The following is a 16,479-nucleotide window of genomic DNA, read 5'->3' as shown; positions in this document are numbered from 1 at the left end:
GTGCATATGAGTGAAACTGTAGCTAAAACTTTTTTCCTTCTCCCCCCTCCCATATCTTTAAATCAAAGAGCATGGTAAGTCCTTGTGTTTTTTTTTGTTGGGTTTTTGTTTTCCTTCCTTCTTTCAGTGTCAGTATTACCAGGAACATGCTTTTGTACTGGAAAACCAGCCTTCAGGGACAGTTGTACTGCAGGTTGAAGCTACTGATGCTGATGAAGGAGCCAATGGTCTAGTGAAATACGGCTTGGTGCAGAGAGGTGGTGTCCTGCCAGCATTTAGTGTTCATCCTAACACAGGTAAAGCAAGTAATAGAACTGATACCAGAATATAGAAACCACTTTCTTACACTGATGGAAAAAAAACCCTTAAATAAAATCATACTTCATGGTTTTTCATTTAGTTTTTTGATAGCAGACAAAATAGAAACTGCATTGACTGCATGAGCAGAGATTCTGTGAAACCAGAAGTGTCCTACATGTTCAGGGCTGAACTAGAAGGAACTTTTTTTCTGACATGTGGAAGTTCTGCTGTGTGAAATGATGACTTGTCTATTTTTTTGTAACTGGATTTAAAAGAACCACCATATTTTAAATGCACAGTATATTGCAGCATTACTAAAGGTATAGAAACGATTTATCTAAATGACAGCAGTCTTACAAATAGAAAGAGACTAACTCTTGGGAGGCCAAAACTAAACTCAGGAGAATGAAGACATGAAGCATGCCTTTATCCTGTCCTTACTGCTCTTCAAAAGAAATATTTTGTTTATAATGTCATTCTCTCAGTTTGGTACTTACCTCCACTTTCTAAATTTAAGTTCAGTTGTGTGTAGATGTAAGTGTATATGAAGTTTGTATCTGCCTGAGGCAGGACACTGTAAGCTGTTGAAACAGTTAAATCTTGTGTTTGAATGCTTGAACCTGAAGCTCACATTATAGGTTGTGTTTCATTGTATGTGTTTCATTGTATGACAGGCAAATAAGCATCCAAGTGCAGAATGCACAGTATTTTAACTCTCTGGTGTTTAATGTGGTTTCAGGTGTTCTGACAACTGTTCAGGTATTTGATCGAGAAAAGCAAAGGGAATATCCTATCACTGTGACAGCAACAGATCAGGCAATGGAGCCACTCATTGGAATGTGTCAGATAAATATTATCATCCTGGACCAAAATGACAATGATCCGAGATTTGAAAACACCCATTATGAATGTAATTGAGAATCCTTGGATAGCGTTTCAGTGCCCTGAGTGTGAGCTTACCTGATGTGTTGTCTTTCCTGACAGTAGATCACATGTCCAACTAGGTGGCTGCATCCAGGGACGGGCTTACCTTGATTGTAACTCTGTGTAATGTGCAGTGGAACGAGCACAGTCTTGACTCCTGAGTGTCATGGGAAAATTCCTTGTAACAGTAGCCATGTCAGTACCTTTCCTTACCTGAGTGTACTGAGTGTCTGTGGTACCACATAGAGATGTGAAAGTTGCAGTGAGAACATGAGTGTGCTGTGCTGAGCAATAACTGTATCCTTTGTTTTCTGATTTATAGATTTTTGTAATAACTTTTGATTGCATACTTTTTCCATTTGAATTTTTTAATTCTTCATAGTTTGTTGTTTTGCCTTGCCTTCTTGGTTCCTCAAAAACTCCCTGTTTATGGATGAACTCCCAGAGGCATGTATAATATTCATAAACAAATGAAGACTTATAATTCTCCGTTTCTTATACTAACTGAAGGAGAAATGAGACTTGAATTATCAGTCTTCTCAGTTAGTATAACTAACTCGTTTATAGTTGTACTAAGTCCTAGAAAGTAGGACCTTTTCTTCTAGCTTTATGCAATAAATGAATATTATATTTATGTATGTTTCACACAGAGCAAGTAGTGTCTTAGTAAAAATACAAGAACTAAAAAAAGTAGTATAAGAAAAAAGAATTTCAGGTTATCAGTGTGGTAATAAGAAGTTCAGATGTGATCCATAGCTCTGGAGTGACAGCAGCACTTCAGAATACTCAGTTGAATTCTTACTGCCATTGTTCCAAGGAAGATAAAGTTATAGCTTTAGTATTTCTTCATTTCTTAGTAAGATGCTTATGGTACTTCAGTGAATTAATGATCAGTTTGAATTATCCTTTCCTTACATTAGATTTCCTAAGAGAAGACACAAGAGTTGGGACCAGCTTTCTTCGTGTTGCAGCCCATGATGATGACTACAGCTCCAATGCTGCCATTACATATTCAATAGCAAATGAAGAACCGAATTATTTGCAGATTAATCCTACTACAGGCTGGGTGTTTGTGAACCAACCCATATCTCAGGTATGGTGCTTGCTTGCCTTTTTAAGCTATTTCAGTATTACATAGGACAGACTCAGGTTATGAGTTTGTGTTTCTCCTTCACATTAAAGGATCAATATGTTTAAATTGAGCATGAGTCTAAGGCTTTTAGCTAATGAGCTCATTGACTGCAAATTGCTTTCAACTGGGAAAATAGCCCCTGACAGCACCGCCTCTGAGAACTTGTTCTTCCCATTTCATTAGCTTTGGCATAGTGATACCAAGGACCCGAGGGCTGAGACCATAAGCAGGGGAGCAAGAACCTGGGTGTAGGACTTCACTCCGTTAACAGGCAGTGAGTTAAGACACAAACCTGACTCTGAAACAGTGTTAAACTTTGCTTCTGATACAGAGCCCCAGCCTGATTAATGTTAGTCATGGTGAACTAAGCTGTCCCTTAGAAATGAATGCAACTGTTGCATGTAGATACCTAACATTTATCAGTTTCATTAGTTTCTAAATACCTACATAAGCAGTTTGATACTTTCAGAGTTGCAATTTCTGTTGAAATGAAAATATTGTTGCAGATGTCAATCTTTAAATAGCTAATAGATATTTTTAATGTAGAGATTTAAGTCCTAAGTAACTGACACATAAAATTTTGGTGAAGGTGTACCCTTTTAACATATTTTCTTTATTGAATCCAGGAACCTTACAGACCTAGTAACAAAAACTGTTGATAGGTTTGCATAAGAACTCAGGGGCTTTACAAAGTGCTTCTTTATTTGTTTTGTTGTCAACTTTGTGTGAAATTTGCTGAGGTTTATTGAGACAAATAGGAACATCTTCCAGCAACTTTTAAGTGAAGCAAAGAGCAGAATTTCCAGCAACCTTGCACCTACTTCATATTCTGAGCTTAGTATATTGCAGTTGTGGATGATTTTGTACTGTGCAGGTTTTTTAAAGTGTGCCTTTAATTTTATGTCATTATTTTGAAAAAAACCCAGACCCAAACTCACTGGAGCCCTGATCAAAACCGTCTGTAACAAAACTTTTGTTACTGTTCAGAGGTCATCTATAATTCGAGAGATTATTGCTACAGATGGAGGTAATAGAAGCAGTAAAGTTGACCTTGCAGTAATTATTACCAGTGCAAAAACCCAGCCTCCACAATGGGAAAGAGACAGCTATGAAGTTGTTATTCCAGAGAACACGACACGAGATGCATCAATTTTGGTAAGGTTGGGACAGATTTGTTTGTCTACCTGTAGCTCTAAGGCTATAGAGTAACTTAACGCTGCTTATTTGTTTCTGTGTTACCTGAGGTGATTATTTGGTTTAGAGTACTTAGTGTTGTTCAGTTTGACTGCTTGGCATGAGTAATCAAAACAGCTTTATGAAGTAAGTCTAGAATACATATTTTTAAGACAAAAGCATGAGCAACAAAGCACGTAATGACTGGTAACCTTTGCCTGCAGCTGTCTGCAGCCTGGAGGTGTTCAGGCAGGGTTAAGATTTGGTATCAGGAAATGCTTGTCATTTTCAGCTGAGAGATGATGATTTGTGAGAGTCAGTGAACAAAAGCTTTTTGGAATGTTGCTGTACTTATGAAACTTTCTGAACTGTGCAGACAATCAAAGCAACTTCTCCCCTTGGTGATCCCCGTGTGACTTACAACTTAGAAGAGGGACTTGTTCCGGAGACCAACATGCCAGTTCGTTTCTACTTGACTTCAAATAGACATGATGGTTCTGCATCAATCCTGATAGCTGAGCCACTAGATTATGAAACAACAAAGAGCTTTCTGCTGAGAGTTCGAGCGCAGACTGTTGCTGCAGTTCCTCTGGCAGCATTCACTACAATCTATATTAGTGTAACAGGTTTGTAAGCTGTGCAGTGATGTTATAGTAAAATCATAGTACTTTTTTTTTCTTTAAAGTTTTATACTTCTCCTTATGCATTCTTTTTGATGTTTTAGATGTCAATGATAATGTCCCATTCTTCACTTCACCTGTTTATGAAGCCTTGGTAACAGAAGGAGCTGATGTGGGGACATTTGTTGTTCAGGTGTCAGCTGTCGACCTTGACCTTGGTCAGAATGGTGAGGTAAGCAAGCAGCTGTCTACATCTCCTGTGACAAAAGGTATGGAATAACATCTATGTGAACAACAGCTAAACAGACTACAAGTCTTCAACCTAGAAAAGGGATGACTAATAGGGAAGCATGAGATGAAATTAAGTCATTAGTAACATGTTTCTCTGTCTTGCCATGTGAAAAATGCTATTAAACCTAGTAGGTGTGAGACAAAACAAAATATACTTATGCCATCTGTAGTTCAGGTGAAAAACTTGCTGTAGAATGCTCTCATTCAGAAAGGTCTTCATAGACCTAAAATGTGATTGGGTAAATTAATAGAAGAAAAAAAAGTGTTAAAAGCTTCTGTGAGTTGTAAATCATTGGGAGTAATGAAAATTGAATCATTATAAAATACGTCAAGTTAACACCAAAAGTAGATGTATCCGTTACTGATTTTTAAAAATGGAAAGTAGTTGCATCCTTCGAACAAGAATGCAAGCTCAAGACAAGAGCACAATAAGATATAAATGAGACTAGTACGAATGCAGCTAACCTGTGGCTATTCTGTTACTACCTGGGATTGTTAACTGAGTTTGTGTGCTGTTGCGCAAGTGCTTTGCAAATGTGAACTCGTGAGCTTGGGAACTGATTAGACAAGACAAATTTATTGCCTTTACAGATTGGCTGTCAGCACGCGAGGAAGTTAAGTGACGTCAAACTTGATTGCTCAAACTGTCAGCTTTACCTAGCTTTCTTGGCCCTGATTAAGTTCTCAAACACAAGACTGTTCTTCCTCTCTTTAAGTACTTACTTGCCAACTATCCAACAAAAGGAAAGTATATATTAACTTTTTTTTTAATCCTTTAGATAACTTACTCCATGTTACATGACAGTAGCAGAGACTACACATATTTTCGCTTGGACTCACAGACAGGCTCAATATACACTGCCTCAGTGTTTGACAGAGAGAAGAAAGTGTCCTATCTTCTAGAAGTCAAGTCAGTAGATGGCTCTGAGTCAGCTCGACCTGGAAAGCATGGGAAGCCAAACTCTGGTAAGAGACAGATGTCTGTGACCGGGATGATTTTACCTGGATTCATCTCTGAAAACAGAAGCTTGAAATGCAAGATTAAGATATTCATTGCCCTTTTTTCAAGTGTACTTGTGAAAGAATGTCCACTGTTGTGGTTTTAGGTTGGTTCTGGTTTTCTTTTTTTATTATTTGTCTGTGCAACAGTTGTGTTGGAGCTGGAAGAGGTATTTTATATGATGAGCAAGTAAGTCTTTTGTTCTGGAATTAAAACTAGGACTTCATAGATAGTGTTTACAGAGTATTTCCAGCTGGTAAAGATACACCCATTATCCTTAGGATATAGACCTTTGGCTAGTGAAAGTGTTTTTCAAAGCACTGCACAAGGCACTGTGTTCAGTCTCAAGTAGTTAATGAAGTACGAAGCAGGAAAGTTCAAGGTAGAAAATCCCGTTCTCAGTTGATGGCTGTGCTTAAAGACAGACTTAAAATTTGGCTTTTTTGGCTTCACGACAAAAAGTTATGACTAAAAACTGTACAATTGCCATATTATGCATCAATTATTCACATATTATCTGTTTAAACATACTGGATGCGACATTCATTTGATATCCAACTGCTTTTGAGTAATGTTGTATGTATATGGCCCACAACCCTAAGGGTTTGTTTCTGTATTGTCTGCATATTCATCTTCATTTAGTGTGTGTCTGGACAGCTTAAGGAGCTGTAGCTGACAGACATGGCACAGATGAGTATTTTAATCTCTTGTTTCTTGCCTCTCTAGACACTGCCTATGTGTGCATTTTTATCAGTGATGTGAATGATAACAAGCCTGTCTTCACTCGGAGTGTCTATGAAGTAAATGTGGATGAAGACCAGGATGTGGGCTCAACTATCATTACAGTCAGTGCTACTGATGAAGATGAAGGTGAAGTATTGGAATTCGCAATAGCTGTGTCTAAAATATTAATGAGTTAATTTCAGCACACCAAGACATAGTTAGTGGTGTTAGAAAGGAAAATGTCTTTTTGTCTCTCTCTAGATTTTTAAACTTGTTTAAGTGTGAACTGATTGGGCATGAACATTAGTTCATAATGGAGCTGTGAGGCAGAAGTCAAATAACTCTTATTTCAGGAGGCAATGCATTAATGTGGGATGATGGGGAATAATTTCTGTGCCAGCAAATACAAATTTATAATAGATCATATAATTTTCTTATAAATGGGCACCAATAAAAATGTCCTGGTTAACTAGAACAAATCAGACTTTATTTCAGTGGGATTCATTTGCTTTCCCTATAGACAGTATATTTGTATTCTCTTTCATTTTTTTTCTTTGTATGTATTCTGATGCTCGAGTCTAGACTTCCTAGAATGAGTCCTGAATGGTTCTATGGTATGAAGTATTTTATGATAACTCAGTATTACATGCTGGGTGTTAGCAAATAAGAATTTGTCTTTTTGGTCCCATAGCCTTGGCCAGTCATATTGATCCTTCAGTGAATTTGAGGGATCATAAGTAAAAGCAGAATTAATACTTCATTGCAAAGACACAAATTACAGTTGGACATACCAGAATTGAAAATGCTGGTAAGTAATCTGACATAGCTCCATGTTTTAAAAGACCACAAAGCTGTAATACCAAAAATAAGTTCTTGTATGATTTGTACTTCCTCTTAACATCCCATGTTTCATCTGCTTCAAGAAATGTGTATTTTCTGACACTGTTCGTAATTGACAGGAACAAATGCTAAATTACGGTATCAGATCACATCTGGGAACACAGGAGGAGTCCTTGGTGTAAAATCAGAAACAGGAGCCATTTTTATTGCCCAACCACTGGATTATGAAGAAACAAAAATGTATGAGATTCGCATGTTGGCCTCTGATGGGAAATGGGAAGACTATGCAGTTATCATCATCAATGTCATGAATAAAAATGATGAGATTCCAGTTTTCTCTATCAGTGAATACTATGGAAGTATAATTGAGGAACTGGATGGATTACCAGTCTTTGTACTTCAGGTAGTACATATATAGAGAGATAATATTTCAGTGAAAGAGCACAGATTACTAGGGTAAAATTACGTTAATAGTCCAAAACAGATATATTAATGAAATTTAGTTTCATTAGGGTTTTTTTTTGTCAGTGGAAGAAGAGAAATGGACTTTTATGGAAAAATAATTACAAGGATATTAAGTAGAAAATAAGCAGAATAGCTCAAAATCCTGAAAAGTGATCTGGAAACATTTTAAAGTAGCTATCAGAATAGCATAGTCAAATCACCTCTAAAAATATGAAAAATAAAATCTGATTTTAGTATTAGAATATCTACCTTCTTATTGTGGTACAAAGCACATTTACCTACCTGGATTGTCCCTCAGCCACCTCTCATTTGCCAGTGTTCTGGCATGCACATACTAATAACATATTACCTACTTTTGATTGGACTCCTTCAGACTGTAGGAACACATATAGTGCAATATTTACGTATTTTATAATTTCCATGTCCTTGTTGTCAAAACTTTTGTAGGTTTTGGCAAATGATCCCGATAGTGATGTGGATAAAGCAGATTTGAGATACTCATTGCATGGGCATGGTGCAGCTGATATTTTCACAATAGATGAGAGAACGGGTAGCATTTACTCCAACAAGATGCTGGATCGGGAAGACAGAGCACTGGGGAGATTTGTTGTATTGGCTACGGATGAATGTGGAGGAGGACTTACAGGATTTGCTGATGTAATTATTAACGTGTGGGATATAAATGACAATGCACCCATGTTCACATGCATGCCTGATGATTGCAACGGGAATGTCTTTGAAAATTCTCCTGCAGAAACGTTAGTCATGGAAATGGGTGCTGTTGACTGTGATGATCCAAATGTAGGTCTTAATGCTGTCCTGACCTACAGGATAACAGAGAACGTAAGAAATGAGTTTGGTGCTGACATGTTTAATATCAACGCCGATACTGGGACGATCTATGTAGCGGGGGGAATGCTAGACAGAGAAAGGACTGAAAATTATTTTCTTACTGTTGAAGCCAGAGATGGAGGAGGTCTAACAGGAACTGGCACTGCCACTGTTTGGATTGCAGACATCAATGATCATGTACCTAAATTCATAAAAAACGTGTGGCAGGCAGTAATTCCTGAAAACAGTGCCATCGACTCAGAAGTGGTGCAGGTGGGTGCTACAGATGCAGATTTTGGGGAAAATGCTGGCTTAATATTCAGTATCATAAGGGGAGACCCAGATCAGAAGTTTTATATTGGGAATGACAAAGAATGGCAGTGTGCTGCTATTCAACTGAAAAAAAAATTGGATTTTGAGAATGCACATGAAAGGCAGTTTAATCTTACTATTGCAGTGGAAGATCTTGATTTTTCTAGTATTGCAGTGTGCCTGATTGAAGTTGAAGACTCTAATGACCACAGCCCAGTTTTCCCTTCCCAGTTTATTCAGACAAGCCCTTTCTTTGAAAACACGCCTGTAGGTACTACAGTAACCACAGTAAGAGCTACAGACAAGGATTCTGGTTTGAATGGGAACATTATATATTCTATACAGTCAGATTCGGATCCTATGAGACAGTTTGCAGTTGACCAGTATGGTCATTTGGTTGTGGCAAATGCACTAGACCATGAATACAAAAATACAGTTTAATTGTCCAAGCTTCAGATGAAGGGACACCTGCCCGCACTGGAAGCGTTACAGTTCTGATTAACTTGCTTGATGTTAATGACAATGGACCAAGGTTTGAGGCACCATATATGCCTGTAGCTTGGGAAAATATACTGAAGCCTGAAATAGTGTCAATGAACCATACATCAAAACTGCTGCATGCGTTTGATCCAGACAGTGAGGAAAACGGGCCACCCTTCATGTTTTCATTACCCCCAGATTATCAGAGTTCTTTGGATTTTTCTCTTACTGACAACAGAAATAACGCGGCGACTGTAACTGCTTTGAGGTCCTTTGACAGAGAAAAGCAGAAGGTGTTTCATCTGCCAGTAGTTATAACAGATAGTGGGATTCCAGCTATGAGCTCTACAAACACCCTAACTATAACAATTGGTGATGAAAATGACAACTGCCATGAATCTGGCCATAAGGAAGTCTATGTGTACAGTTACAAAGGTAAGTACTATCTGGATATTATATCAGATTCATGAATATAGTACAATTTTAAGCATAATTTCTCTCTTGCGCTTCTAATTTTTTTTTTTAATGATTTACATATTTCAAAACTGAGACTCCAGTTCTGTAAACTAATAAATCAAGTGGAATGAGTAAAGTATATGTGCAGACCCTGGTATGTAAAAGATCATCTCCCAGAAAACTGTTAGCTGCAGACAAGTATATATTGCACTTGCAGAAAAAGCAGTATTTTTTTAAACCAATAAAATCTGTTTTCCGGTAGCTAGTTTTTACCTGCACAGAGGAGAAGTCTTTTGTGTATGAACCCGTGATTGGGGACGCATCTGATGCTGAGAGATCTGGAGCTGAGAAAGGCAGAACTGAAGCAACTTTAAGAAATAGAGGGTTATAGATGAGCCCTACCCAGAAATCTCAGAGCAGTCCCACTGCCACTTTGACAGGCACTGTGTGGCTGAGCAGGGTAGAAGTCCTGAGGAAGGAGGTTTTGTGCTGTCAAGAAAGGATCCAAGAGAAAGATGGGTTGGTGCTTTTTTAGCTAAGGAATAATCATTGGGATGCAATAAGTGACTTCTTCCTGGAGCATGTAGTCTTTGGACTGAAAAAAAGATGATGCTGCTGTTCTGGAGTGGTGCACAGTACTGTGTTCATGAAATACTTGCAGGAGAGCTGCTCTGTGATAGTAGCAGCAATACTGTGAGTTTCAAGGTTGTAGTGGGAGAGAGCAGAGCAAATACATACATTACATGAATGCTTTACAATTTCTCAGAGTAGGTAGAGGATGAACATTTAGATAATATTTTCTAAAAATTGTCTTTAATTATTTTTTTTTTCCTGAATTATTTGTAAAAGTTGACCTTAAATAGTCCTGAATAATAGAACTTACTAAGCATGGTTCATTACACCTATCCCCAAATACTCTGTCCCGTATAGACTTGACTGTATCTCGGTCATCATTGCATTAGTACAATTACTCATAAATGTTAGAGAAGATTAATCTATAGAAGGTATTCTTGCAGTGAGTTATTTTTGCTGAATTCAGTATACCTAAAAGAGAAAGAGATGTGACCAGTTCCTACTGTAGAAATGAGAGAATGAAGTTCCTAGGGTGGATTGGCTCCAGATTTGAGCCTTAAAACATTTCCCATGTTGCTGGATCTTGGCTGTAGAATTAAAAGGTCTTTTTCCCTGGAGTTGCTTCTTTTGCTGTTTTAGAACAGCGGCCTGGATGTTTCACTTCAGTGGCAGCCCACGGGGGTCTGAGTAAAGTGCCAAGACCTGGCACAGCTTGGTGGCTTCTTGCCCATTTCCTTTCCTCTGTCCTGGCCTTCTCTCCCAGATGAACCCTATGAGATGCTCTCTCTCTTTTGCTGGATTCCACTTGTGTGACACTGGAAATAATAGCGTGGCAATGAAACATTTGGGTGTTAACTTCTGATGTGATGATTTTTGTTTTTTTTTTAATTTTTATTTTTTTTTGTCTGAGAATTGTATATAGAGTTGTATTTATTTATCATTCTATTGTTGTTTTGTGTTGTTCTCAGCTTTTCTTCTTTCATGTGACATCCAAGTGTGCTCATGTTTCCAGAACTGGCAGAAATAATATGACAGGCTATGAATTATTTTAAGAATCTTGGATCATAACCATCACCAAATTGAGCAGGAATCTGAAAATAATAAATGCAGTAATGAATGCAGCAAAATACAAAGTGCACTGAAAAGCAGAAATTCAATGCAGATTTATTGTAATTTATCTCAACAGGAAAATGGTCAACAGCAGTGCTTGGGGAAGTGTTTGCACCAGATCAAGATGACTGGGACAATAAAACATTTCTCCCTGAAGGAAAAATGCTGAAGTGAGGATTGTACTTGTGTCAAAATGAGTAATATTTATGCTTCTGTAATTATTTTGCTCACTCTGTATTTCTCCATGTACCGGATGTGCATAAAGCCAGGGTTATTGAGTGTATTAAGGAATGTACCTCCGAATGCTCTTTTTCTTTTTTAATTGGGTAACTAGGTATTAAGAAATTAATGCAGGAAATGTTGTTTTCAAGAGAATGCAGGATTACACCATGATGTTGATTTTTAGTCAGATGTCGTCATTAATTTATTTGAAAACGTGCATTCTGTTAAGATCGGATTTAAAAATAGGCAGAGGTTTTAATACTTGCTTTCAAATGTTAGAGTTAGTGGAATACAAATCCCAAATGTAAAAGTCAGAATGGAATCATTTAATCAAATTTGGAGGGGAATTTGGTCATCTCCTTTAATGGTTAAATTTACAATTGCATGTGAAGACCACAACTCAGATTACTGGAGTTTTTTCTGTTAATGTAAGTGTTGAATTAGATCCCTAATACCTACTTGTATATTATTTGCTCATATCATCAAGTGAGATGGCATATAGCATAATCATATGCTATTTGAAATACAGAAAGTGGATGTGAATATCCATGTGAATTGTTGTGTCTGCTGTGAATAAGAGTTTAAGAGCTTTATGTAGCCCAAAATTGAAGGCTTACTTTCTGTCTGTCAGTAGCCCCTGGATCTGTTTCCATGTTAAGAGGTTATTATTCTGCAGTAGTGGTCATGGAATACTTCCATCATTGCTGATTACTGTCCCTTTGAGGTGGGAAATGAAGATGATATCAGAGATTTCATACAGAGCCTAACCTGTTCCAGATGGATGATTATGGTGAACCCCATGGTTCCACTACACACTGCTTTCATTCAAGTTTGGGAAAGTCTGGGGATTGGGAGTGGCAGAAACATCTTTTTATAAACTCTACAGATTGTCATTTCTGAATTTAGGTGTTTCTGGTTCTTTTCTGCTGTTGTTTGCTAATCCACTTAAGTTTTGATCCTGTAACCTTCATGGTAACGTTTAAGACCTTCTAAATAATGAATAAAGTAAGTGCTCAGTTTTATTTTATTAAATTAAAGGTCTTTCAGATTAAATCAGAAGACTGGTTCTTTGATGATGGTGGATAACACTCCTCAAGGAATGTACAACTTAAAAGTTAGGGTTCCTGATGGAGTTTGTCCTGATGTTATATCTACAGTACAAATCCATGTTGAAGAGCTGGAAAATGAAGCTATACAAAACTCAGCCACTGTGCATCTGTCAGGTTAGTATTAGTTGCTGGTGAAAGTTAGTTGTTAGTATTATTTGCTGCTTCTGTAACTGAATGTTTATGTGATGTAGGTGGTGTTATGTCAATACTTAATTTACTTACCACCGTAGGGAACTTCCCAGTATGTTTCAGTTTTGTTAAATAAGATATTGAGAAACTAACCTGTGGTGTCCCAGCATTTCATGTTTTCAAACTCAGATATCACAGCAGAGGAGTTCATAAGGAGAGATAAACATGGCAAAACGAAACATGGCAAGTTCAAGGAATTACTAGCAAAGATTTTACTCACTAAGTCCAGTGATGTCATGGTCTTCAGTGTGATGAACATTGATGGAAAACAGATAGATGTAAGATTTGCAGTCCGTGATGGCTCATCATATTACAGACCTGAGAAACTTCATGCGGAGATGGAGGCATTTAAAAATGAGGTATATTCTCTAGGGTTATTGTGTGTCTGTCTAATTCACCCAGATACTGAATGTGTGGGATATATATCCCAAACCTCAGTGGAAGAATATGCTACATCTACAGATAAGGGGCTTTTTTCTTCAGTCAGGACAAAAACACTTCTTAGGCTAGCACTTAATTCAAAGTTTCTCCCTTTTCCTTAGTCCCACACATACAGTTATAATACAGTTGCACTAAGTTCTGGTTCAATAAGTATAACCACTTTTTAGTCACAGAAAGATGGTTCTCCATTCCTATTACGGTACAGTTGCTTGTGTTTTCTCCAATCAGTGTTTCATTGTGTAATCTATCAGAGTTTTGAATATGAAGTCAGAATACCTAGAAGCCAAAGTGGTATTGTAGTACAGAGAATGTCTTGAAAATGACAGCTTTTTAGATGTTCTAGATGCTGATGGAAATACCCAAAGCATCAACTTGTGGTTAGACACTTAGAGTAGAGGCTTGATACCACCCAGATGGAAATCCTATTTTAGAAAGAAATGGCACTCCATATTAAAAACCCTGCTGGAAAGAACATGCAGGTTGGAAGAACAGTTAAAACAGATCAGTGACATGGAGTCAACCAATTTTGCGATTGTATTTAACTCACTGAAAGACAACTTTAAATACAAAGTGATGCCCTCCCCCAACTTTTTTTTCCTGTTATAATAGGAAAAGGGTTCTTGAATATAAGCTGTTTTCTTCACCTTCCAGATGTACCCTAACTGTCCTACTCATTTACTGGATCCTGCATGTTCTCTAACTCAGTTACCCAGACACTACACCAGTCTATCTTGGCCCCACTTCTGTTTTTTGTAGTTCTTCAGATCTTGGTTTCACTGAAGGCCTGCAGCTGTTGCTGAATAGACACTAAAGTTGCTGTCTTGAGCAAAGGCAAGATACCACTGCTCTACTTGTAACCTTCCCTGGACAAGGCAGTAGTTTTTGTAATTTGTGTAATTACAGACATGTAATTTCTAATTTTTGGATATATTTGGGTTTAATACTGGTCTTGTTCAACATCTTTGTCGGTGACATGGACAGTGGGATTGAGTGCACCCTCAGCAATTTTGCCGATGACACCAAGCTGTGTGGTTCGGTTGCTACGCTGGAGGGAAGGAATGCCATCCAGAGGGACCTTGACACACTTGTGAGGTGGGCTAATGCCAACCTTATGAAGTTTAACCATGACAAGTGCAAGGTCCTACACCTGGGTAGGAGCAATCCCAGGCACAGCTACAGGTTGGGCAGAGAAGAGATTCAGAGCAGCCCTGTGAAGAAGGACTTGGGGGTGTTGGTCAATGAGAAACTTAACATGAACCGGGTTCAGTGTGCGCTCACAGCCCAGAAAGCCAACCGTATCCTGGGCTGCATCAAAAGGAGTGTGACCAGCAGATCAAAGGAGGTGATCCTGCCCCTCTACTCTCCTCTTGTGAGACCTCACTTGGAGCATTGGGTACAGTTCTGGTGTCCTCAACATAAAAAGGACATGGAACTGTTGGAACAAGTGCAGAGGAGGGCCACGAGGATGATCAGGGGACTGGAGCACCTCCTGTATGAAGACAGGCTGAGGAAGTTGGGGCTGTTCAGCCTGGAGAATAGAAGGCTGCGTGGAGACCTCATAGCAGCCTTCCAGTATCTGAAGGGGGCCTATAGGGATGCTGGGGAGGGACTGTTCATTAGGGACTGTAGTGATAGGACAAGGGGTAATGGGTTAAAACTTAAACAGGGGAAGTTTAGGTTGGATATAAGAAGGAAATTCTTTCCTGTTAGGGTGGTGAGGCTCTGGAATGGGTTGCCCAGGGAGGTTGTGAATGCTCCATCCCTGGCAGTGTTCAAGGCCAGATTGGACGAGGCCTTGGGTGATATGGTTAGTGTGAGGTGTCCCTGCCCATGGCAGGGAGGTTGGAACTAGATGATCTTAAGGTCCTTTCCAATCCTAACTATTCTATAATTCTATGATAATATGTGGTACATCTTATGAAGGATGGTTCACTGAAGAGACAGCAGCGCCACTTGAAATTGGTGTGGATATGGTAGAGTCAGCTGATTCTGGGAACCAAGCAGAAATATCTTAACTTGCCACCTGCCAACACCTTGGTGTATCTTCAATAGTTGTGTGGATTTTGAGACTCATCAGAATGACCAAGTAGGAAATGGCAGAGACAGATAGTATTCATGAAGTGTAATGACTTCTTCTTTTGCATATTTATTGAATTACTGCAAAAATAATGCAAAAAACAGATTTCAAATATTCTATGCCACAATGTATGGCAGGTGAATTCATCAAAGTGGTAACAACGGGATTGCTTCACATATTTTAATGAAAAATATATTTGTATTAATTGTATATAACCTTTCAATATTTAATGAATAGCTTTAGTGAATAATCACCAATAATTTACAGAAAACCAATCGTAGCTGGAGAATTTCTCCAGTAGTTTTTGTACATATATTTACCTATAAATACTGAAAATAAGTAATTAGCGCTGGAATTATTCATTGAATTGCTAAATAAATAATATGTTTGCATTACCTCCTTGGGATATAGCTTTATAACAACTATTTTTATTTAGCAAGAAAATAATCCATCCTAATACCATGCTGGAGCCAAGATTGCTTATATATATGTGTTTTTTTCTGTAATGGCATTATATAGCTATCTAAATGTTCATTACGGACTATCCACTAATGGTGATAGGTTTGGGCAGCAGACACCAGGCTACATTGACAGGATGCCTCATGTCTTTATAAAGTGTATTTTATGGCTTTGGGGACATGTTTTTCAATACAAATCAGGATATTTGAGGCTATGGTGAGAATTGATTATAAAGGTCAAAGTTCTTACAGTGGTGAATTGAGATTACTGTATCAGTGGGGAAAAACAGTCCTCTGCTTTAGTATTTATGTATTTGTTTTCATAATTTCAAAGCTTATTTTGGAGATATTTATGATTTGAAAAAAAACCCCAAACCCCAAACCACCCCAAATATTAAATGTATGAATAGAGTCTGAGTCTGATCTACTCTTAGTTTTACATTTGTATACCTCAGTGTATACCTCTGTAACAGTAGTGAGAGCTCTTGTATTTGGCTGTTTGGGCTTTCAGGTTCAACCCCAATTAATGATAAAAACCAATGGACTAGCAAAAGGGATACTAGAATAGCTAGAATAAGATACCTTATCCAGTTGACTTCGTTTTGTTTCAGACAGTTTGACTTTAAATGTAAGTTTATAGGTCACAATCAGGAACCAGTAGACAGAATCCTAATTGCTACAAAGTCGTGATGTCAGGTGCTGCCTGTGGACATTGTTATTGAAAGCAGCTCAGCCCTGCATTCTTCCGTGGCT

General features: G+C 38.1%; 1 protein-coding gene across 1 annotated transcript in view; it reads left to right on the top strand.

The window, feature by feature from the left end:
• The window catches only part of LOC134156664 (neural-cadherin-like), a 56,031-nt gene that overhangs the window by 24,858 nt on the left and 14,694 nt on the right, over positions 1-16,479 (top strand). Inside the window, 14 exon segments of the mRNA XM_062604917.1 lie at positions 128-296; positions 1,040-1,210; positions 2,145-2,317; positions 3,344-3,511; positions 3,906-4,155; positions 4,254-4,381; positions 5,220-5,406; positions 6,167-6,310; positions 7,123-7,406; positions 7,916-9,032; positions 9,035-9,526; positions 11,307-11,400; positions 12,491-12,675; positions 12,880-13,109. Of these exon segments, the coding sequence (XP_062460901.1) occupies positions 128-296; positions 1,040-1,210; positions 2,145-2,317; positions 3,344-3,511; positions 3,906-4,155; positions 4,254-4,381; positions 5,220-5,406; positions 6,167-6,310; positions 7,123-7,406; positions 7,916-9,032; positions 9,035-9,526; positions 11,307-11,400; positions 12,491-12,675; positions 12,880-13,109 (3,792 nt within the window).

The sequence above is a fragment of the Pezoporus occidentalis genome, unplaced genomic scaffold, assembly GCF_034315485.1.
Source record: "Pezoporus occidentalis ecotype Australia unplaced genomic scaffold, CSIRO_AGI_Poc_V1 ctg89, whole genome shotgun sequence".
NCBI lineage: Eukaryota > Metazoa > Chordata > Aves > Psittaciformes > Psittacidae > Pezoporus > Pezoporus occidentalis.
Note: the sequence above shows the minus strand (reverse complement) of the source record. Positions and strands in the feature narration are given on the sequence as shown.